We start from the raw sequence: 23,113 nt of genomic DNA, 5'->3' as shown, positions 1-23,113 counted from the left end.
ACACACAACACAAAACATCCTGCTCTCCTTTCACCTCCCTCGTGGAATCCTGAGGGTAGCCTGCTACAGAAGTAGGTAATCTGAGCCTCTCCGGCTTCATTCCACTACACCTCCCACGATCCCTGATCACGAGCCACATTGACGAGAATTGTAGTCCACAAGATCTGGAGGGCACCAGGTTACCTACCCCCAAGCCTGCTACGACAGCTAGATAACCAATGGTCCAAACCAAAATAAGGAAAATTCATACTCTGGTACAGCTGTCCCAAACTGGGTGCACTCCAAATGTGCTGGACTGCAACCCCCATCATCCTCAATGGCTATGCTGCCTGCGGATGATGGGAGTTGAAGTCCAACACACCTGGAGGACGCCAGTTTGGGGACAGCTGCTCCAAAATGTTCATTTCTGGTAAGAAGGGAAGGAAGCGGACGTTGACATCTCATCTAATGCGTATCTAAGCCCAAGCACCCAGCTCTGACCCCAAAGTGACCCTGCCAAAATTTTCACTGCTCGACCCGCCACCACTGACCCGGAACTGGGGCCGGGGCTCTTCGATGGACTCTGCAGGGGTGTCCAAAGTCCCCCACTTGTACGCGAATTCAGCTCCCCGCCGCTTCCACTCCTCCAGGAACAGTGTGGACCAGATGACGTTGAAGATGGCGAAGATGACGCAGCAGATGTCCCGGCTGGTCTGAGGAAGGAGGGGAAGTGCCCTTAACGGACGGGGAGGAACAGAACCAAAGTGCCAACCCAAGGCTGCTCCATAGGCCGCTAGTTAGGGTTGCAATTTTTAAAAATGAAAATAAATAGATGCTTTCTGGAACTCTCTGCCTTCTAGGTTTTGGAAGGCCCTTGGAGAAGCCCCCCTCAAAAGGACCCCTCCCTCCATGAGTCGACCTTTTCACCACTAGTGTCACCAACTGCTCATCCTTTTTCTCATCCTTGGTCCCACTTGCTTGCCGGACAGGCGGAGAGCCAGGGAACAAGGCAGCTGGGGCGTGTGCCGCTCCTCCTTCTCGCCACCACCGTTGTCTGGGCCAGAGCAAGAGGGATGAGAACAAGCCAGTTTCAACGGTGAAAAGGAGGAGCAAATCCAGGGGGCCCTGCTATAATGTGGGCCCTTGGCAGGTGCCCAACCACACTGACCCTGGCTTACAACAATATATCATTGCTGGAAGCAATCCATCACCACCCCAGCTCCTGTGGGGATTGTAGCTAAGCTCAGAGGGATCAGGGAAGACGGAGGGGGTTGCAGAAGGAATCAGCATCCTTGCTAAGCAAACAGGGGGAGCACATCCAGGGGGCTCTGGTCCGTGGGCCCCTGCTGGGGGGTGGGCCATGGGCAGGTGCCCAACCATGCCAAACATTGGTGCCGACCCTGCTCCCAGGCTCTGGAACTCCTTGCCAAGGGAAGCAAGGCCATCTTGCTTTATGTTCTCCTTCTGCCGGCAGGCAAAGACATTTTGTTTCCGGCAGGCCTCTGGCATTTATAGCTGGGTGGAAGGGTTTTTTGATGCTGCTATTGCATTGCATTTAAACGTGTCTCATATTTATTGTGAAAATTCAAAGTGATCTTGATAGGCTGGAGCACTGGGCTGAAAACAACAGAATGAGATTTAATCGGGATCAATACCAAGTTCTGCACCTAGGAAAAAGAAACCAAATGCACAGTTACAAGATGGCGGATACATGGCTCAACAACACTACAAGCGAGAAGGATCTCAGAATTGTGGTAGATCACACGCTGAATACCAGCCAACAATGTGATGTGGCTGCAAAAAGGGCAAATGCTATTTGAGGCTGCATGAATAGAAGTATAGCTTCCAAATCCTGGGAAGTACTAGTTCCCCATTACTCAGCACTGGTTAGGCCTCATCTGGAGTGCTGCGTCCAGTTCTGGGCACCACACTTTAAGAGGGATGCAGACAAGCTGGAGAGGGTTCAGAGGAGGGCAACAAAGATGATCAGGGGACTGGAAACAAAGCCCTATGAAGAGAGACTGAAAGAACTGGGCATGTTTAGCCTTGAGAAGAGAAGACTGAGGGGAGATCTGATAGCGCTGTTCAAGGACTTGAAAGGTAGTCACAGGGAAGAAGGCCAGGATCTCTTCTCCATCATCCCAGAGTGCAGGACACTGAATAATGGGCTCAAGCTACAGGAAGCTGGATTCTGGCTGAACATTAGGAAAAACGTCCTGTTATAGCAAGTCGACAATGGAACCAATTCCCTGGAGAGGTGGTGGGCTCTCCCACACTGGAGGCATTCAAGACGAGGCTGGACAGTCACCTGTCAGGGATGCTTTGACTTGGAATCCTGCACTGAGCAAGGGGTTGGACTCGATGGTCTTATAGGCCCCTTCCAACCCTACTATTCTGTGATTCTATGAACCATGGAAGGATTTTATTCAATTTTATTCTATTCAGTGGTAGTCAGGCATCAGAAATAAAGAAATAATAAAGAAATAATACTGCTTTTCAGGATTATGTTTTCAATCTGGGCTTTGATGCTTTGATGGGTTTGACATTGTGGGAACTGTCCAGAGAGCTTCGGCGAAGGGGCAGTGCCAAAATGTAATAAATAATTGCAGTGGCTGGGGATGCTAGGAGTTGTAGTCCAACACATCCAGAAGGGCTGTTGTATAGAATGCCTGTATCTATTTCTATCAAGGCACACGCACAGACACACACAGCAGCAGTATATAGCACAACATCCAATTTATTAAGATGTGCCAAGAGTCAAGAGAATAATGAGCTGGGATCTTGGACTCTGGCCAGAGAAAGCTGAAATTGCACAAGAGGAAGAGAGGGACACTAGAGGATCGGCTATCCTTGGCTTGATCCTAACCAACAGAGATGACTTAGTGGATAAAGTAGCAGTTACAGGAACTCTGGGGGAAAGCGACCATGTTGTACTTGAGTTCTTGGTTCTAAGGGAAGCAAAAGCCGAGCGTAGTCAAATGCGTACCCTGGATTTTAGGAAAGCTGATTTTAATAAACTCAGAACAATGATCAGTAAGGTCCCATGGCAAGTGACGCTAACGAGAAAAGGAGTCCAAGATAGGTGGGAGCTTTTAAAAAAGGAAATTCTCAAGGCACAATTACAAACCATTCCAACAAGAAGAAAAGGTGGAAGACAACAGAAGAAGCCAATGTGGCTTCACAAAAAGCCTAGGGATGACCTGAAAACAAAAAAGGACACATATAGGAAGTGGAAAGAAGGCCAAGTAACAAAGGAAGAGTACAGGCAGGTAGCACAGAATTGCAGGGATGGCGTCAGGAAGGCTAAAGCTGAGAACGAGCTGAGGTTAGCGAGGGATGCTAAAAACAACAAAAAGGCTTTCTTCAGCTACCGGCATAGTAAAAGGCAGAGGAAAGAAATGGTGTTCAGCTATTAAATAAGGATGGCAAAACGATAACAGATGACAAAGGCAGAGGTGCTCAATTCCTACTTTGGCTCAGTCTTCTCCCAAAAGAGGGTCTATGACCCCACTGGCAAAGGCGAAGTGCAGGCTGAAGGGGCAGGATTGCAGCTTGAGATCGATAGGCATACGGTCAAGGAACACCGAATTACTTGGAATGATTTCAAATCTCCAGGGCCAGATGAACTGCACCCTAGAGTAATAAAGGAACTGGCAGAAGAACTCTCAGAACCGCTGTCTATTAACTTTGAGAAATCATGGAGGACGGGGGAAGTGCCAGATGACTGGAGGAGGGTGAATGTTGTCCCTATCTTCAAAAAGGGTAAAAAGGAGGAACCTGGGAACTACAGACCAGTCAGTCTGACATCAATCCCTGGGAAAATTCTGGAGCAGATGATAAAGCAATCCATCTGGGAGCACCTTGAAAACAATGCCGTGATTCCTCAAAGCCAACATGGATTTGTCAAAAACAAGTCCTGCCAGACGAATCTGATCTCATTTTTGGATCAAGTCACCTCCCTTGTGGACCGTGGGAATGCTGTAGACATCATATACCTCGACTTCAGCAAAGCTTTCGACAAAGTGCCCCATGATATCCTGATGAGCAAACTAGCTCGAAGTGGGCTAGATGAAACAACGATCCGGTGGATCCACAGTTGGCTACAGAATCGGACTCAAGGAGTGCTTATCAATGGGACCTTCTCAAACTGGGGAGAGGTAACGAGTGGGGTACCGCAGGGCTCAGTCCTGGGCCCAGTGCTCTTCAACGTTTTTATTAATGACTTGGAGGAGGAGGTGCAGGGAATGCTGATCCGATTTGCAGATGACACCAAATTGGGCGGGATAGCCAATACTTTGGAGGACAGAAACAGAATTCAAAGTGATCTGGATAGACTGGAGCGCTGGGCCGAAAACAACAGAATGACATTTAATAGTGGTAAATGCCAAGTTCTGCACCTAGGCAAAAGAAACCAAATGCACAGTTACAAGATGGGGGATATGTGGCTCAACCACACTACAAGCGAGAAGGATCTCAAAATTGTTGTCGATCACACGCTGAATATGAGCCAACAATACGATGTGGCTGCAAAAAAGGCAAATGCTCTTTTGGGCTGCATGAATAGAAGCATAGCTTCCAAATCCCGGGAAGTCCTAGTTCCCCTCTACTCAGCACTGGTTAGGCCTCATCTGGAGTACTGTGTCCAGTTTTGGGCACCACACTTTAAGAAGGACGCAAACTGGAATTAGTTCAGAGGGCAACGAAGATGATCAGGGGACTGGAAACAAAGCCCTGTGAGGAGAGACTGAAAGAACTGGGCATGTTTAGCCTTGAGAAGAGAAGACCGAGTAGAGATATGATAGCACTCTTCAAGTACTTGAAAGGTTGTCGCAGAGAGGAAGGCCAGGATCTCTTCTCCATCATCCCAGAGTGCAGGACACGGAATAATCGGCTCAAGTGACAGGAAGCCAGATTCCGTCTGAACATCAGGAAAAACGTCCTGACTGTTAGAGCAATACGACAATGGAACCCATTACCTGGGGAGGCGGTGGGCTCTCCCACACTGGAGGCATTCAAGACGAGGCTGGACAGCCACCTGTCAGGGATGCTCTGACTTGGATTCCTGCATTGAGCAGGGGGTTGGACTCCATGGCCTTGTAGGCCCCTTCCAACCCTACTATTCTATGATTCTATGACACACCATGTCCCCAAACAACGTAAGGTAGCCTTCCTCTACCTGGTGCCTTTTAGAAGGTTTGGACTACAACTCCCAGCATCCCTGACCACTGTCCATACTGGCTGGATGTGATGGACTTAGAAGTCCAAACACCCAGAAGGGCACCAGCTTGGAGAAGAATGCCATAAGATCACCACACCAAGGTTTTCCCTGAGTTTCTTTCCCCATCACCAGGGAGGAACATTTCCTTCCATAGCCAAAGAGTTCTAGCACTTTTCATTTCCATCAGGAGCAGGTCAAGGAATTGGGCCTTAATTCAAGACTAAGTTCAACACTAAGCTGCCCCCAAAATACTTTGCATTACAGCAGGGACAGCTCACAACAATATATATTTGCTGGGAAGATCCATTTCCCCATCTGCTCCTGTGAGGACTGCAGGTAAACTCAGAAGGAACGGGGAATTCTGGGTTGGGCGGCAGGTGACGTTATTGCCCCCGCTGCTCAAAAAGCCCCGGTGCCTCCACACCCCTGAATTTTTGCCTTTTTAATAAAACAGTTAACTGCCTTGGAAGGGGTACCTCTGAAAGGTAGCCTGGGAGAACAATAACATAAGCAAGCATTAGAGGCACAGAGCCCCTGTCCATAAAAACATGGGGGAGTTGGATGTTCCCCGGGTAGAGGACTGAAAAACCTTGGCTTCCACCCATTCCCATGCTCTCCTGCAACAGGGGGCCGTAGCTTCTAGGGGCCAAAATGTCTCCTCCTTCCAGCTCCTCGCCGCTCTGTGACCTAATGGGATTACGAGCCTGCTGGCGAGAAGGCGACCGCCAGCGGGCTCCTTGAATCCTGGCAAGATGGAAGCCCTGTGGATGAGTGGTTCCCGAGTCTGGGAGAGAGGCTCATTGCCTGTTCCAGACACGGTTGCGCTCCCTTGGAAAGATCAGGTCCGTAGTTTGGGCGTACTCCTAGATCCCTCACCATTGCTGAAAGTCCAAGTGGCCGTGACAGCTCGGAGTGCCTTTCACCTTTAGCTTCGGCTGGCTTGCCAGCTACGGCCTCTCCTGGACAGGGAGAGCTTGGCCACAGTTGTACAGTTGTACACCTCAAGCCTGGATTACTGCAATGCGCTCTCTTTAGGGCTGCCCTTGAGGCTGCTCCGGGAGCTGGAGTGAGTGCAGAATGCAGCAGCTTGACTGTTGCTGGGAGCTACCCCTTTTCAACGTGTAACTCCTTTGCTGAGGGAACTGCACTGGGTGCGTATTCTCTACTGGGCCAGCTTTAAGGTTTTAGTAGTAGCGTACAAAGCCCTAAACAACTTGGGACCAGGATACCTAACGGAGCGCCTTCTCCCTTACCAACCTGCCCAGTCACTGATGTCATCAGAGGGCACGTTCCTGGTGGTTCCACATGGACCAATAGCCCGGTTGGAGTCCACCTGGAGAAGAGCCTTCTGTGTGGTGGCCCCCTTCCTGTGGAACTCCCTGCCCCTGGAGGTCAGGCAGGCACTGACACTGTGCTGTTTCCAGTGCCTCCTGAAAGAAGCACTGTTCCAGGAGGCATTCCTTAATTGACCAGTCACGGTTTCCATTGGTATTCTGTTTATAAAAATAGAATAATTTCAATCTGGTGCTTTAATCTTTTCATCCTGTTACTGTTTTATCGCTTGTGTTCACCGCTCCGAAATCTAGATATGAAGTGGTATGCAAATATTGTAAATAAACCGAAGCGTGAAATCCGGGATCTGGCGTAGGAGGAAATGCCCACCACGATGCCACGCCCTCACCTGGTCGTTCTCCGTGAAGAAGTAGAGGAGGGAGCCAAAGACTGCTGGGTACACCATCGCCGAGGTGTAGAAGCCCAGCCACGCGAAATACATGGCGATCTTCACGCCGAAATAATCGCAGATTTCATCTGGGGGGGAGGGAGGAGAAAAGGGGGCAGCGTTAGCAGGACAGACGGACAGAGGTTGGAGGAACCAGGATGCTGCTGGGCACTCAAGAGGCCGCAAATCCACCTGTGCTAATTTATAACGACACATTCCAAGGTAGCAATAATCACGGGGATTTATTTAAATGGCACCAGAGGCAATGCCAGGACATTCACATCTCATCCAAGCAATTTCAAATACAATAAACATTCCCATTAATTTGCACCCTGCAAATCATCCCAAACAAATGGGAAAAGGATTTTTTCCCCTAAGGTTAATTGCCATGAAGGGGAAGATTTTTTTTGGTGGGGGGAAATATTGTAGCATGTGGGGAGGGAGAGAGTTAACCCTTCCCTCCCCAGCTGCAATCTGCCTTGAAAAATGGCCCCCTGCATGTTAATTAAGGTGAGGAAAAAAACATTCCATGGGCAGCAATGGACACTCGGGGCTGGGAAACAGATCCGGGGCCCTGGGAAACAGATCCAGGACCCCATGGCCCCAGCCTAGCAATGTTTCTGGCTGGGCCACTGTTCTCGGAAAGGACACCACTGCAGGAAGTCATCACAGGCAGGTCAAACAGTCAGTGAATTCATTTGTTACTGCATCTCCTCCCACAGGGAAGGGGAGCAAGGCACCACCAGGGTCTTCTGCCTCATGGGTTGAAATATTTAGGGCCAGGCCCACGTGGATGCCAGCACTCCGGCTCCAACCACCCTTGGCCACACCAAGGTCTCCTGCTCCCTTCTGCATACATCTCCGCCCACTATCCGTCACTGCTCCTTATGCCCTTGGATCTCTCTGCTGGAACACCCAGCTGGAGCCTTTCCATTTGGGGCATGCATGCTGGGAGATGGATGTCAGGCGACAACCAGGAGTTGCCTTAGCTCAGCCTCCCCCAATCAAACATCTCCCACCAGATGTTTCCAATTACAGCTCCCAGAATTCCTGGCCACTGGCCATGCTGGCTGGGGCTGGGGGTCCTCCAAAACATCTGGAGGGCACCAAGTTGGGGGAGCCTACCATAGTGACATCCTATCTGGACTACTGTAACACACTCTTGGTAGGGCTGCCTTTGAAGACTGTTTGGAAACTTCAGCTGGCCCAGAATGCTGCGGCCAGACCCCGGCTATATGGATGACATGTAGGATGACATGCCTCATAGGATGACATGCCTCATAGAATCATAGAATAGTAGGGTTGGAAGGGGCCTACAAGGCCATCGAGTCCAACCCCCTGCTCAATGCAGGAATCCAAGTCAGAGCATCCCTGACAGGTGGCTGTCCAGCCTCGTCTTGATGCCTCCAGCGTGGGAGAGCCCACCACCTCCCTAGGGAATTGGTTCCATTGTCAGGTAATTGGTTCCATTGCCTTCTTTGTGACGACAGCTTCACTGGCTGCCAGTCTCTTTCCGGGCACCATTCAAAGCCCTGGCTATCACCTATAAAGCCCCAGGAGGGAGACCTTTCTCTTCGCTCCACATTTGGTGAGGACACAGGAGACAAGGCCTTCTTGGAGGCGGCTCCAAGGCTCCGGAACACCCTCCCTAGAAAGACCCATCCAACTCCTTCCCCCATGACCTTTCACTGGCAGGCAAAGACGGCTTTATCCCATCCTCACTAGCTGACTTCTCACGTCCACAGAATACTTCGCAGTTTGATCAACCAGCTGCCTTAAAAAAAAATGTTTTCGTTAATCTACTCTCTGGTTTTTGAAACCTAACCAATTTTATGTCTTTGTTGCTTCCATTTCCGCATTTTATTTTAACACTTCGTTTTAATGCGTTTCATACACCATCCTGGGATTTGGTAAAGAAAGGCGGTATACAAATATTTTAAATAAGAAATATATCATAAACAAGAGGTAGAATCCAATGTTGTTCCTGCGTAGAGTAGACCCATTGAAATGAATGGAACTTAAGTTAGCTGCGACTAACTCAAATCCCATTCATTCCAATGGGTCTACTCTATGTAAGACTAACATCAGATACTAGCCTAAATGTTTTGATTTGTCCTTGATTTTGCTCATGTAGCATAATAGCCTTCCCCAACCTGACACTTCCCCATTGTGTTGGACACAATGCCCATCATCCCCAGCCAGCATGATGGGAACTGTAGCCCAACAGAACTGCAGGGGCCCAGGTTGGGGAGGGCTGTATTATATATTTCAAGCCATCCAATTCAATTGTTCTCTAGTTGGGTTATGGAAAGCCCGAAAGAATAAAGCCATTTTACTGCTTTTAGTCATGTTGAGGTTCGTGGGGTGACATTTAAACCCCAAAATAAAGAAATGCAGGTTGCCCCCTTTTTACGTTGCAATTGGGGTAAGCCCCCCTCTCCATCCCCCTTATAAATATCAGGGTAGTGGAGAAACCAAATTGCCATGCAATCCCATTTCCAGAGACAGTCACCATCCAATCCTATTTCCCATTCACACCAATGCAAGAGGCAATTTTCGCCTCATATCTCCGGTCAACACCTCGCATTCCTTCCCTTCGGGTCTCCCTCCAGTAATGAGTAGCTCATTGGAAAGTGCTTAATATTCGGGAATGCAAGGATCCTGCTTACATAACTGTCTTGATGGAGCCATTAAGTAAAGCATCATCCAAGCCAAAAGCGGTTCATTAAAACGTCGATAAGCCCTTGAAGCCACGTTGGAGGAAAAATGAAGGAGTGCTAAACCTCCAGGGAGTGAACCAGCCCCAACCCACAAAGCCTGCGTCATTCTGATCCCATCAAAGGAGATTCCGAAGGCACTGTGGGAGCGGGGTCCCCTGTACCCCATTCTTTCTTCACTGCGCATGTGGAGAGGTGCTGCTGATACTAAATTATGTGTGGAGGAGACAACACACAGGTCGTGGGAACCAGGAACCAGGTTTTGTAAGTCCTGGAATATTTAAAGTAATCCAGGGGTGATCGTGCCTCTAACCTTGGGCAGAGTGCTTTTCTCTCGCTTCTGGTGACCCATAGCCAAACAAGGGAAGGGACATAGCTATTTGCTATGTTCCTTTAATGCTGTCTTCCCCAACCTGGGTTCCTCCAGATGTTTAGGACTTCAACTCCTGTCAGCCCAGCCTGTATGGCCAATGCTCAGGAATGCTAGGACTTGTAGTCCAAAACATGTGGAGGGACCCAGGTTGGGAAAGGCTGAATGTTTCCCATAGTATCCCACTCCTCCTTTATTCCACTTTAACTAGGAGCATTGCTAAAACTAATTCCAGAACAGGAGCATGTGCTGTTTGCTGCAGGGTTGGGGCCTCTTTCCCCACCTCTATGCTACCAATGCGCACGCGCAAAAAATGCACATAGGTGCATGATGCGCACCACCAAAATGCACATAGGCGCATGCTGCGCACTGCCGAAATCTGCATAGGAGCGTGATTTGCACTGCCAAAAAAGAAGAAGCAATCTCGATGTATATATGTGGGACTGCATCAAGATTTCTTTTGGTGCTGTTTTATCTGTGCACAGAGGTGTGCTCCTGGCCCTGGGTAAAACACCACACAAAAAGCATCTTGGAGTCATCACATGAAGGCTTTTTGTCTTTGCAGTGTTTTATTGAATCAGACATGCGTACTGGCAGGGTTGGATTTAGGATCTGCCTTCTGTGAGAGGAATGGCTCCACTTGTGGAAGGTCCCACTTATTTGGGGGGGGGTCCCCCTTCCCCGCCACGACAAATCATCCCATTGGGCAAGGTCTCCCAACTCTCTGTAGCATTTTCATGGGACAGAGAAGTCCACTTCCACCAGCCCAGTTGATCTAGCCCTACTAATGCGGAGGCATGGAGGTTGAGGAAGGCACCACGGAAATAAACACCGTGGCCAACTACACACACACACACACACCACAGCACTCTGTACAAAATTGGGATTTTTTTTTTAATGGAAGATTCCTAATGCATTAGTTTCACAGTGGAAACAAGAGCAGGGAATCCAAGGGCATTTCCAGATGGGTTCCTAAAGACACCAAGAAGAAGACTTCTGCAGCTATTCTGTTTTTTCTGTCTGAAGGCCTTTTAAGATGAAAGACGGAAAAAGTGGTGAGAAAACACGGGTGGCCTACGAACGGAAGACCACATCTGGGTCCCCATGTCCAATTCCGTGAATGAGTTAGGTAAGGGTGTATGAGGATTTCATTTTCGCTTGCAAAACACGCGCGCGTACCCTGTTCGAAGCCCCGAACCCGACTGTATGTCCCCGCCGAAAATGTTCGTAATGGCCAGATACGAGCTCATGTTTGATTTGCGCAATCCTCCCAGGTTGATTTTGCGCAAATTTCCTAATTTGTGCAAATTCCTCCCCTGCAGACTGAAAGCCCTGCTTTATTCTATGGTGGGAAGCTGTGCAAATTTGGGCAAATTTGCGGGAACTGGGCAAATTTCACGTTTGATCACTGCTTGATTTACGCAAATTTTCTGTTTGCGCAGAGGAAGCGGCAATCGCAAACCTGAACAGGAATCGAGCACGGGATGAGTGGTGAGATGGCATTTGGAGGATCCTAGCGATGTCAAGCATCGCTTGTTCCCTAGATTGGGGCAACAGTGTGATAAAAACCTTATCTGGAAGCATTCCAGAACTCAAAGCTCTGGGCAGAATTTTGGATTCATCCCTAATCTCAGGTAGGAGGAACGGAGAAGGCCGTCGTCTGCCCAAGAACTTGAAGAACCGTGAGGTTCATGCCCAAACTGTCGGCAACTTCACTACCCTCCAGTTCGTCTCCTCTAATTAGGGATCATAGATTAGTTGTTTAGGGGCCTGAGGCAGTCTGAGAGTGTCCTGGAATCTGCATTTGCAAAGAGGCTAGTCTCTAGCAAAATAAAGCAGTATTAGCCTGAAGCTCTGTCTCCTTGTGGTGTTGATTGCGATGCGGAAAGGACGATCCATTTCTGACAGCTTGCTGACAGTTTGGGTGTGAACCCCATGGCCAGGCTTGCTTCGCAGTGGCTTAGGGTGGCTCCCTCCTACGTTGGCTTCCAAGGATGGCTATCCTGGCAGAGCATCTGAGCCCTGCCCCTAACTTTTCCCACTTTGCTTTGCAACATGCCCTAGCGTCTCTTAAGTCATGCCCCTCTTCTTCCTCCTCAGAAATGTGAGTTCTAACAGTAGAGGGAAGGGCCAGGGACTCAGCCTGGGCCATCTGTTTGTCAAGGCCTTTGGAGGAATCTCTCCCAGTGTCTTGGCTCGCTAGGGAGGGTCCCTCACCTGGCCTCTGATCTAGCTGCTGGTCCAACTCTGATTCAGCTGTCAGACACCTCAAGGCACTTAGACTCATCCCTGACAGCCGGACTCAATGCGCCAGCAGTCTAATTCAGCAGAAGTCAACTCTGCGCCTCTCACCCCACGCCTCCGAGATACAGGGGGAGAGGTTTTGGTCAGAGAGCCAGGAACCTTAGGGGAATACAGGGGGAGAAGGAATGACAGGAGACCATACCCAAAGGCTGAGGTTCGCAAATGGCTTGTACCCAAGATTTCATCAGCCGGTTGAGGATCCGTTGCTCATGGATGGGGAAGACCTGTTGTAGGATTCCACGGGCTGCCAACTCAGGGACTGAGGAAAGAGGAAGGAGAGGGTGAAGGGTAGAGCAGAGCGAGGACATGGAAACATCATTCAATCTCCCCATGGTAACAATGGTCACCCAGGGGATGGTGAACATCATCCCTTGGCAATGCTGTGGCACAGTGAGTCCCCAATACATCACCAACAAAGGACAGATGACAAATTTACTCCATCCAGGGTTTCATTTACAGATGTATCATATTCGCACCTCCTGAGACTTCCAACAAGCTGAGACAGAGTTGCGTACCCAAATCCACATTTCGGGGGAGCTTTCCAATGCAGCTCATCTCGTGGAAACGGTGCACAAAATGCAGTTTATGTGAAAGAAGCCTGAAGCTACATTTCAGCAGTTCAAGCATGGAAGTGCGTACATTAGGGGAAATGCATACACAAAAAAGTACAAATTTCCGTACAGACTTAAAAAAAATTGCAACCTCATATGCAAATGGGACAGAATGAGCTTGACCTCAAAAAAACATCAATCTCAGCGAGAATGAGATCGACAGATCCATCTTCCCCTATCAGCAATGTACCTTGAACACATTTAGTTTAAAATGCCAACCGGGGTGGTTTACACAAAATTCGAAATTTAAAATGCAGCCCAGAGCTGAGATTTAGCCAAGCTTTTCCTGGACTGTACCACTTGAGATTCCAGCAGAGGGTTGGGGGATTACTGGCGATGTCAGAGAAATCCAGTTGGGGAGTGGAGCTCGATGAGCTCTCATCAGCTCACTCCCCAGACTCCATTCTGTCATCTGCTAGAAGCGAGTTGGGCCAACTATCAGATTTTTGGTGTTTTTTAATTTACGTACATTATGGCCATAATTTGCACAAACTGCAGCCATAATTTGTGCAAGTTATGCAAATCTATGCATTTTGCACAACTTTCTATTTGCGCAAATTACAGCCAAGGCCCCAAAAGATTATGCAGAAAGTCCCCAGAATTTGGGGAAACCACACAGCTCATCTTGCAAAAGGAAGTCTGGCAAGTCCAAAAAGGGCTGGATTGCCCAGCGACAGATTGGAACAACAAATTTCCCCTGCATAAAAAGACAGATGTCTCCATGACATATCAAGTTTCGTTCTGCAAGGAATGGGGGGGGGGCAGCTGAGGGAGCGCCTGCCCTGCAACCTGAGGTGGTACAGTCCAAGCAAACCTTTACCACTTAGTCCTTTTGAATGTAGAAACGGGGTCTTAGAACAGCTTTCTCCAAGCTGGTTCCCTCCAGATGGGTCAGAACTACAGCCTCCATAATCCCCAGCTAGCATGGCTGGGGAAGGCCATCTTAAAAGGTCGAGGATAGAGGCAGGTGAAGACAAGCCATCCTCAACTAGTTTCCTTTGCTGAGCAGTGCCCACAACCATTCGTATCTACATTGCCCTAATTAAATGTACATTTAATTAGAACACTTTACACTTAATTAGGATACTTTTCAACATTCCCCATTACAGAGGTGGTTAGAATGTGAAGATGGGGGAGAAAGCCAGGAATAAAAGCATCTAAATTTGGCAAATGGACATAACTTTTTTTAAAATTGCTTTGCTAAAACTGCCTTGGAAAGAGAGATCTGACGGCACCATCCCAACTCTATCCACACCCGTTTTGCCTCTAGGTTGGCGATTTGGGATGGCAACTCTCCCCTCAAAGGGCTGAATATGTGGCAAAGGAAGTCTCACCCCTAACCTAGGGGTGCCCAACCTTTGGGGGTTGCTTTTGAGAAGGTGTTGTGGGTGCTCTCTCAAAATGGCTGCCAAGGAACGGTTGGATCATTCACAAAATGGCTGCCAGGGTGTCACAAAACACCCATTTCCCAGAAGGCAAACTGGAAAAGAAAAGTAACCTGCCTGCGAACTTAAGTACAAGGCAAAAGTCGGGTCTGGAGCTCCAAAACACAACACCGCTCTTTGGGACACAAGTAGCAATGGCACTGGAGGGCACAACTTTGCTTTGCGACATGCCAGCCTCCCAGTTAAAAAATAATGACTTAAAAAAGAAATCAAATCAAATAAAAATCAGCCGGGGCAGGGAACTGGGTGGGCGCCAAGAAAGGTGTCCCGGGGCATCACGTTGGACAGCCCCTTTCTGTTAAAACAGAACATGATAGCACAATGAGCTTCTTTTTAAAAGAAAGTTTCAGAAAAGGACACAAGTGCCTGAATATTCCAGGATTTATTGCTCTGCATGTGTATCTTTTTTTTTTAAATGCTCCCCTCCAAGATCTAATTTCAGAAGCGGGGTTTAAAAACATCCCCCAAATTCAAGAGACTCTCTGCGTGGGATTACGACTTGACAGTTGTTCGCTTGCCAGATTTCCAAACTGGTGCAAAGTAAAAAAACAACAACAACGGTTCAGCTTCTAAGAGCCCCAGACGTGCTGGCTGACATGCCCCACCTGCTGGCCCCAATCCCCACTCACTGATTGGCTGCCCTTCCAGGAAGCGGATATTGTGTAAGGCCTCGCCCTGCTTGGCCCGCAGGTTCTCCAGCCAATACCTGATGATGTTCTGGCGTTCCTGGAAGTGGGACAGAAAAGCCGTGAATGGCCTGAGTCACCAGCCTCGTGCCCACAAGGTCACTGGCGTCCCAAGACTGGATCATGTGCAGCAGTGCGGTTGGGTCATTTTAGACTCTGGACTTGTGCATCCTACAGCAGGGGTGTTGAACCTCTGGCCCACGAGCCAAATCCAGCCTGCCTGGAGTCGCAATCCGGCCCTCCGGGGCTCCCCACACTCCTCTCCCGACTGCCAATATTTTTTCCAAGTTTTTCCTAAATTCTAAAAGATTGAGATGCCTCTCCGAAGGCTCAGTTACTGACAGCTTTAAGCTAAAACAGACTGGTACTGTAGGTCACAGAGGGAGCCTCTGTTGCTCATTCACCTGAGGGACACCCGGACATCTGCCCAAAGTCCGGTTCTGTTGGTGCCATCGATGGATCCCATAAAAACATTAATGCTCATCTGCCGGATTGTAACATTCCAACTGGCCCATGAACCCTCGCTCCGAGATGGACGCAGAGTGGATCGCTCCAGGATGGAGGAAGTGAACCCGGTCAAGCCAAGCAACATGTGGAAGAAACATTCCTCCATGCAACGCAAAACTGACCTCACCTATTTCCTCCAAGGCCGTTTGCTTCTTGGAAGCAACCACACGGTCTGCACTGGGTGATGGATTTGGGAACTCGGTCCCGTTCACAAATGACATGGACGTGTCCTGCCCACAATCCCAAATTTGAAGGCGAGCAGGAACGCTCCCCCCCCCACGGGAAAATGTGTTCTTTTTTTAAAAGAAAATGCACACTTTGAAATGTGCATTTTCCCACAAATTCGCATTTTCACACTTTAGTTCACAGGGGGGAAGTGCGTGCTTTGGTCAATTACGTACAGAAACGTGCACTTTCCCCATTCCAATGTGCCAGAAAAGTGGTTGAAAATGGGAGCAAGTCAAGACGAGCTTCGAAGCGACTTTTGGAGCATTTAGGAATGGCTCAAAAATGGCTGGTTCTTCCATTTCTAGTCTGTTCCAGCAGGGTCCTCATTGGGGGTATCGACTAGAAAATCGATTCTCTTGTGATGAGTACTTTTGCTGGAGAACTTATCACAAGGGTACTTCTCGCAAGGGTACCCTCCACCCCCCACCAGGACTCACCTGAGAAGTGAAAAAATAGAGTTCATTTTCTATGTTCTCGTAGATGTAATCTTCCTCGCAGGAGAAACTGCGCATGCCGCCCCCAAATTCTGCCTTCACCGGCTTCCGCAAGCTCAGCTCGTCTGCCCCCCGGAGCAAACTGCCAAGGGAAGGGGTAAACAAAGAAAACTGAAGGGACGGCAGAGATAAAAACACCCCTCTCTTCTCTCTCTGTCATAGCTTTGCTTGTTTGGAGGCCTTCCCCAACCGGGTCCTCTGGAAGTTTGGGACTTCAACTCTCATTTGCCCCAGCCAGCATGGCTAATGGTCAGGAATTCTGGGAGGTGGGAGTCCAAAACATCCAGAAGGCTCCAGGTTGAGAACAGCTGGATTCAACAGTGAGAATATCTACACCAGCTTTGTTCTGCTCTTTTCACAGAAATTTCGTTGGATCCCAACGCAGGGACCAGGAGCAGCCCATAGATTAGTGTCATTGATGTGGGACCACTGGATGTCCCATGGAAAGACCAGTAGATGTGGGACCGCTGGATCACAGATGTTCCATAGATGAACGTCCCATTGCCAAGTTGGGCCAGGAATAACCTGGGTGGCTACCAGGAGGGCCTTTTCTGCTGTGGCCCCCCAGCTGTGGAATGAGCTCCCTAGAGAGGTTCGCCTGGTGCCTACAAGGTTTTCCTCCCGGCACCAGGTGAAGACCTTTTTATTCTCCCAGTATTTTAGCTTCTTAGTCTTTTAGCTCTGGTGTTTTAAATCTGTATTTTCAATCTCTGCATTGCTGCTAGGTTTTATTCTGGCTGTACTGTTCTATTGCGGTTTTAAGCTTTCATATTTTATATTGTTTTCTGCTGAGCTTTGTGGTTTTAATTTCTCTGAACCATCCAGAAAGCTTCAGCTACTGAAGAAATGAAATAAATAAATAAATTTATCTCCTGGAGATGCTGGAGGGCCTTTGCCAGACCAGCTGTCCCCAACCTGCTGCCCTTCAGATGTTTCGGACTATAACTCCCAGCATCCCTGGTGATTGGCCATGCTGACTGGGGCTGCTGGGAGCTGGAGTTCAAAATATTTGCAAGGCACCAGGTCTGTGGAAGACATCGCTCAACAGAGTGGGAGAATCCTCTCCATAAACCGGCATGTGCCAGCAGAAATTTAGGTTGGTTCAGGTCCGGATCTGGCGGGCCAAACTGAGCGAGGGACCCCAAGACCTCTAGGGGCCTGGGGACTTGGTGGAGGGCCCTGAAATGTCACAGACAACTTCCCACATTCTAGTCAACCCTTTCTCTCTTGCTCTCCCCTGCATTCATCAGTGAAATTCCCAGAACTGGATTTTCATCCATCCATGGTTCCGTAGCATACGATCATTGGCGAGTTGCAGGTTTTGCATGCTGAACGTCCCAGATTCAATTCCCCACCTCTCCAGTTTAAAAGAATCAGGTAACAGGGGAAGAGACCCTCTTTTTACCTGAGACCCTGTTTATCAGAGTAGATAGCCCTGGTCAAAACGGACCGGTGATTTCTGCTCTGTAGAAGCCAGTGTCCTAGAGCCTGCCCGGGGCCCTTAGACCTGTGGGGTGCTGTTTTCTTTGTCCCACCACTGAGGGAAGGACATGGAGTGAGGGCTCCATGAGCTTTGGATGGCTCCTAGGAATAGGGCCTTTTCTGCTGTGGCACCCCTGTTGTGGAATGAACTTCCTAGAGAGGTTTGCCTGCAACCTAAGTTGCACTCATTTCATCACCGAGCAAAGACCTTTTTACGCCCCCAGGCATTTTAGTTTTCCAGTTTGTTTTTATCTGCAATTGTATTTTAAATTTGTGCATCACCTCTAGCTTGATTTGGTTATTTTTATATTGCTGTTTTAAACTTTTCCACTGCATTTTATCATCTGTATTTTATTGTCTAATATTTTATGGTTTTCATTGTTGTGACCCACCCAGAGAGCTTCGACTATTGGGCGGTATAAAAATGTAATAAAGAAATAAACTTTGTAACAGCCTTTCCCAAGGGGCATTGTTGTTGTTGTTGTTGTTGTTGAGTGGTTCAGTCGTGTCCGACTCTTCGTGACCCCATGGACCATAGCACGCCAGGCCTTCCTGTCCTGCGCTCTCCCCCGGAGCGTGCTCAAGTCCATATTCATTGCATCCGTGATGCTATCTAGCCATCTCGTCCTCTGCCGTCCCCTTCTCCTTTTGCCTTCAGTCTTTCCCAGCATCAGGGTCTTTTCCAGAGAGTTTTCTCTTCGCATTAGGTGGCCAAAATATTTGAGCTTCAGCTTCAGTATCTGTCCTTCCAATGAGCACTCAGGGTTGATTTCCTTTAGGATTGACTGATTGGACCTCCTTGCAGTCCAGGGGACTCGTAAGAGTCTCCTCCAGCACCACAGTTCAAAAGCATCGATTCTTCGGCGCTCAGCCTTCCTTATAGTCCTGCTCTCACAGCCATACATTACTACTGGGAAAACCATAGCTTTGATTAGACAGACCTTTGTCGGCAAGGTGATGTCTCTGCTCCTTACTATGCTGTCTAGGTTTGCCATAGCTTTCCTCCCAAGGAGCAAGCATCTTTTAATTTCATGGCTACAGTCACCGTCTGCGGTGATCTTGGAGCCCAAGAAAGTAAAATCTGTCACTGCTTCCATTTCTTCCCCTTCTATATGCCAGGAAGTGATGGGGCCAGATGCCATGATCTTCGTTTTTTTAATGTTGAGTTTCAAACCAGCTTTTGCACTCTCCTCTTTCACCCTCAGCAAGAGGCTCTTTAGATCCCCCTTGCTTTCTGCCATTAGGGTGGTATCGTCTGCATATCAGAGGTTGTTGAGAATTCTCCTGGCAATCTTAATTCCGACCTGTGATTCATCCAACCCGGCGTTTCTCATGATGTACTCTGCATAAAAGTTAAATAAGCAGGGTGACAATATGCAGCCTTGTCGTACTCCTTTCCCAATTTTGAACCACTCGGTTGTTCCATGTCTGGTTCTTACTGTTGCTTCTTGACCCTCGTACAGGTTTCTCAGGAGACAGGGAAGGTGGTCTGGTACTCCCATCACTTTAAGAATTTGCCACAGTTTGTTGTGATCCACACAATCAAAGGCTTTAGCGTAGTCAATGAAGCAGAAATAGACGTTTTTCTGGAATTCTCTTGCTTTCTCCATGATCCAGCGAATGTTGGCGATTTGATCTCTAGTTCCTCTGCCTCTTCGAAACCCTGCTTGTACTTCCGGTAGTTCTCGGTTCGCATACTGCTGAAGCCTAGCTTGTAGGATTTTGAGCATCACCTTGCTGGCATGTGATATGAGCGCAATTGTGCGATAGTTTGAACACTCTTTGGCTTTGCCCTACTTTGGAATTGGAATGTAAACTGACCTTTTCCAGTCTTGCAGCCATTGTTGAGTGTTCCAAATTTGTTGGCATATTGAATGCAGCACTTTAACAGCATCATCTTTTAGGATTTTAAATAGCTCAGCTGGAAGACTGTCATCTCTGCTAGCTTTGTTGTTACTAATGCTTCCTAAGGCCCACTTGACTTCACTCTTGAGGATGTCCGGCTCAAGTTCAGTGACCGCACTATCATGGCTATCAGGGACATTCAGATCTTTCCTGTATAGTTCTTCTGTGTATTCTTGCCACCTCTTCTTAATCTCATCTGCTTCTGTTAGGTCCCTGCCTTCTTTGTCCTTTATCATGCCCGTCTTTGCACAAAACGTTCCCTTGAGATTTCCGATTTTCTTGAAGAGATCTCTAGTCTTTCCCATTCTGTTGTTTTCCTCGATTTCTTTGCATTGTTCATTTAAGAAGGCCTTCTTGCCTCTCCTTGCGATTCTCTGGAACTCTGCATTCAGTTGGATATATCTTCCCCTTTCTCCCTTGCTTTTCGCTTCCTTTCTTTCGTGAGCTACTTGTAAAGCCTCATCAGACAGCCACTTGGCTTTCTTGCATTTCTTTTTCTTTGAGATGGATTTCGTTTCTGCCTCCTGAACAATGTTACGGACCTCCATCCATAGTTCCTCAGGCACTCTGTCTATCAGGTCTAATCCCTGAAATCTATTTGTCACCTCCACTGTATATTCATAAGGAATATGATTTAAGTCATACCTGAATGGTTTAGTGGTTTTCCCTACGTACTTCAATTTAAGCCAAAATTTTGCAAGAAGCAGCTCCTGATCTGAGCCACAGTCAGCTCCAGGTCTTGTTTTTACTGACTGTATAGAGCTTCTCCATCTTTGGCTGCAAAGGACATCATCAATCTGATTTCGATATTGACCATCTGGTGATGTCCATGTGTAGAGTCGTCTCTTGTGTTGGAAAAGAGTGTTTGCTATGATCAGCGTGTTCTCCTGGCAAAACTCTATTAGCCTTTGTCCTGCTTCATTTTGTGCACCAAGGTCATGCTTGCCTGTTATCCCGGTGATTTCTTGACTCCCTACTTTAGCATTCCAGTCCCCTATGATGAAGAGGACATCTTTTTTTGGTGTTAGTTCTAGAAGGTGTTGTAGGTCTTCATAGAACCGATCAACCTCAGCTTCTTCGGCATCAGTGGTTGGGGCATAGACTTGAATTACTGTGATGTTGAATGGTTTGCCTTGGATTCGTACTGAGATCATTCTGTCGTTTTGAGATTGTACCCCAGGACTGCTTTTCCCACTCTTTTGTTGACTATGAGTGCTACTCCATTTCTTCTAAGGGATTCTTGCCCACAGGAGTAGATATGATGGTCACCTGAATTAAATTCGCCCATGCCTGTCCATTTGAGTTCGCTGATTCCCAAGATGTCGATGTTCAATCTTGCCATCTCATGTTTGACCACCTCCAGCTTGCCTTGATTCATTGATCTGACATTCCAGGTCCCTAAACAATATTGTTCTTTACAGCATCGGACTTTCTTTTCACCACTAGACACATCCACAGCTGAGTGTCCTTTCGGCTTTGGCCCAGCCGCTTCACTCTTTCTGGTGCTACTTGGAAATTCCCTCTGCTCTTCCCCAGTGGTATATTGGGCACCTTCTGACACCCATTTCCATTCTTTCCCTCTGTGGCTGAACTTTATCCCATCCCCCTATCCGTGCACAACCATGCTCTGAGGTTCAGTTCTCGTGCTCCCTCCCTCTCCGCCACCCCTGCCACCCCCTAGTCCCCGTGGCCACCCTCCGGACGTGACTTGCCTCTCATATGTAGCTGTGACAAAGAAGGCGTAGACCCGGGTGTGCTTGTGTTGCCGGATCTGGATGATAAGTTCGGGGATGCCCAGACGGATGTGGTTCAGCAGCCAGAGGAGCGTGTGGTCATCCGTGGTGTCTGGCCAAGTGAGAATTTGGGAAGGCGGCAAGGAGGCGAGATACAAATACACACACGTTAATGTGGCATTGGTACGTCGATTTGAAACAGTTAGGTTCATGAACTAGAACTCTCTTTGAATCGATTTAAAACAGGGATGTAGAACCTTTCGTCTGAGGGCCTCATCTGGCCTGCCTGGGGTCCCCAGTTGGCCCCACCCCTTTTTTCTGGCCCCACCTCCTTTCCCCCGACTGACAGTCATTTGGTGGTTTCCCGGCTGTTGCACTGTTTTCTTTCCTATTCTAAAAAGTCGAAATCCCCCCCCCCCCAAGGTGGAGTTGATGGCAGGAACAGCCTGACACTAAAACAGGCCGGTGTTTCTTGGAATTATGGCCTTGCCCACCACTGGAATGTGTGCGTCTCCCCCTGCCCCAAGTGCTTCTCTAAACCTGAATTCGGCCCCCAGGCTGAAAGAGGTTTGACACCCCTGATTTAAAAGGCGTCTGGGAGACACCTGGCTTTTCTTTGAAATCGTTAGGACGGAGCATGATTTTATGAAGACATTTTTTCAGTGCTGTAAACTGCCATGAGAAGACTCTGGCCTTGAACGCTCGCTAATGAAGGTGGCTTAGCCTCCTCTCAAAAGGTGGCTAAGAAATGAATTAAATTATTTTTCAATACATCCTCACATAAATTGTGGCGTGGCAGGCCTTGCCTTCAAAGAAGCATCCCGCTTGCATCTCCCTCGAGAGGGAATGCTTCTTCTAAGAAGGCGCGGCTGAGAGATGCTCAAGAAACACCTGCAAACACGTTTTCCTTTGGGAAAAGTGTTTGTATCCACATACAAATCGATGAAGAGTTCATCAGCTAATGAGCACATGGATTCATTGACTTAGGGTGCAATCCTATGCACATTTCGACAGGAAAAAAAGTCCTACAACTCCCAGCATTCCCCAGACAGCCATACTGGGCGCTGTAGGACTTGTTTTTCTGTCAAAAGGTGCATAGGATTGTGACTCAAGAGTTTTTTATCATGAAACATTCGTAAGTCTTACACACACACACACACACACACACACCACACTTCTTTGCAGTCTCATGCATCCATGCACAGATATGTCCAGCTCCTTCATATGTTACATTTTCCAGGAAACATCGCAGAACGTTTAAGCCTGAAGTCACACACTTTAGGCCGAAAGTATGAAAACTTGGCACACTTATACACTGACCCATACCAACTCAAAGCACACCAAGAAAATGTTGACAGGGCCCCCGCCCCAGAAATAAAAAAAAAATACGATTGTTGATTTACCAAGAATCAGAAAATAAATATGGACTGTTTATGCCAGGTAAACAGGGGTAGGGTGGAGCGTGTGACGTTGAAAATGCACACTCTGATCTTATGTCAGCATGATGTAATCTGACATTATCTGATGTCAATATTATCAATAAGAAAAATATGGCTTTTGTTTGAAATTGTTAAAACTGAGCATGATTTTAGAAATACATCTTTTTTTCATGTTGTAAATCACCATGGGAAAACTTTGGTGTTGAAAGGCTGATAGGTGGCTAAGAAAGGTGGCTACATCCTATTGGGTGTATTTTCATTTCCTAACCTGGTTC

At 48.1% G+C, this 23,113-nt stretch overlaps 1 protein-coding gene across 1 annotated transcript in view; it reads right to left on the bottom strand.

Annotated features, from left to right (window-relative positions):
* The window catches only part of ANO8 (anoctamin 8), a 53,249-nt gene that overhangs the window by 15,548 nt on the left and 14,588 nt on the right, over window positions 1-23,113 (bottom strand). Inside the window, exons 3-8 of the mRNA XM_084826228.1 lie at window positions 21,379-21,511; window positions 16,223-16,361; window positions 14,994-15,090; window positions 12,451-12,567; window positions 6,879-7,006; window positions 531-692 (exon numbers count right to left, since the gene is read on the bottom strand). Coding sequence (XP_084682354.1) covers window positions 531-692; window positions 6,879-7,006; window positions 12,451-12,567; window positions 14,994-15,090; window positions 16,223-16,361; window positions 21,379-21,511 — 776 coding nt within the window. The remainder of the gene's footprint in view (window positions 1-530; window positions 693-6,878; window positions 7,007-12,450; window positions 12,568-14,993; window positions 15,091-16,222; window positions 16,362-21,378; window positions 21,512-23,113) is intronic.

This window comes from Heloderma suspectum, chromosome Z (assembly GCF_057233095.1).
Source record: "Heloderma suspectum isolate Gila_16-S chromosome Z, 16-S_ref, whole genome shotgun sequence".
Taxonomy (NCBI): domain Eukaryota; kingdom Metazoa; phylum Chordata; class Lepidosauria; order Squamata; family Helodermatidae; genus Heloderma; species Heloderma suspectum.
Note: the sequence above shows the minus strand (reverse complement) of the source record. Positions and strands in the feature narration are given on the sequence as shown.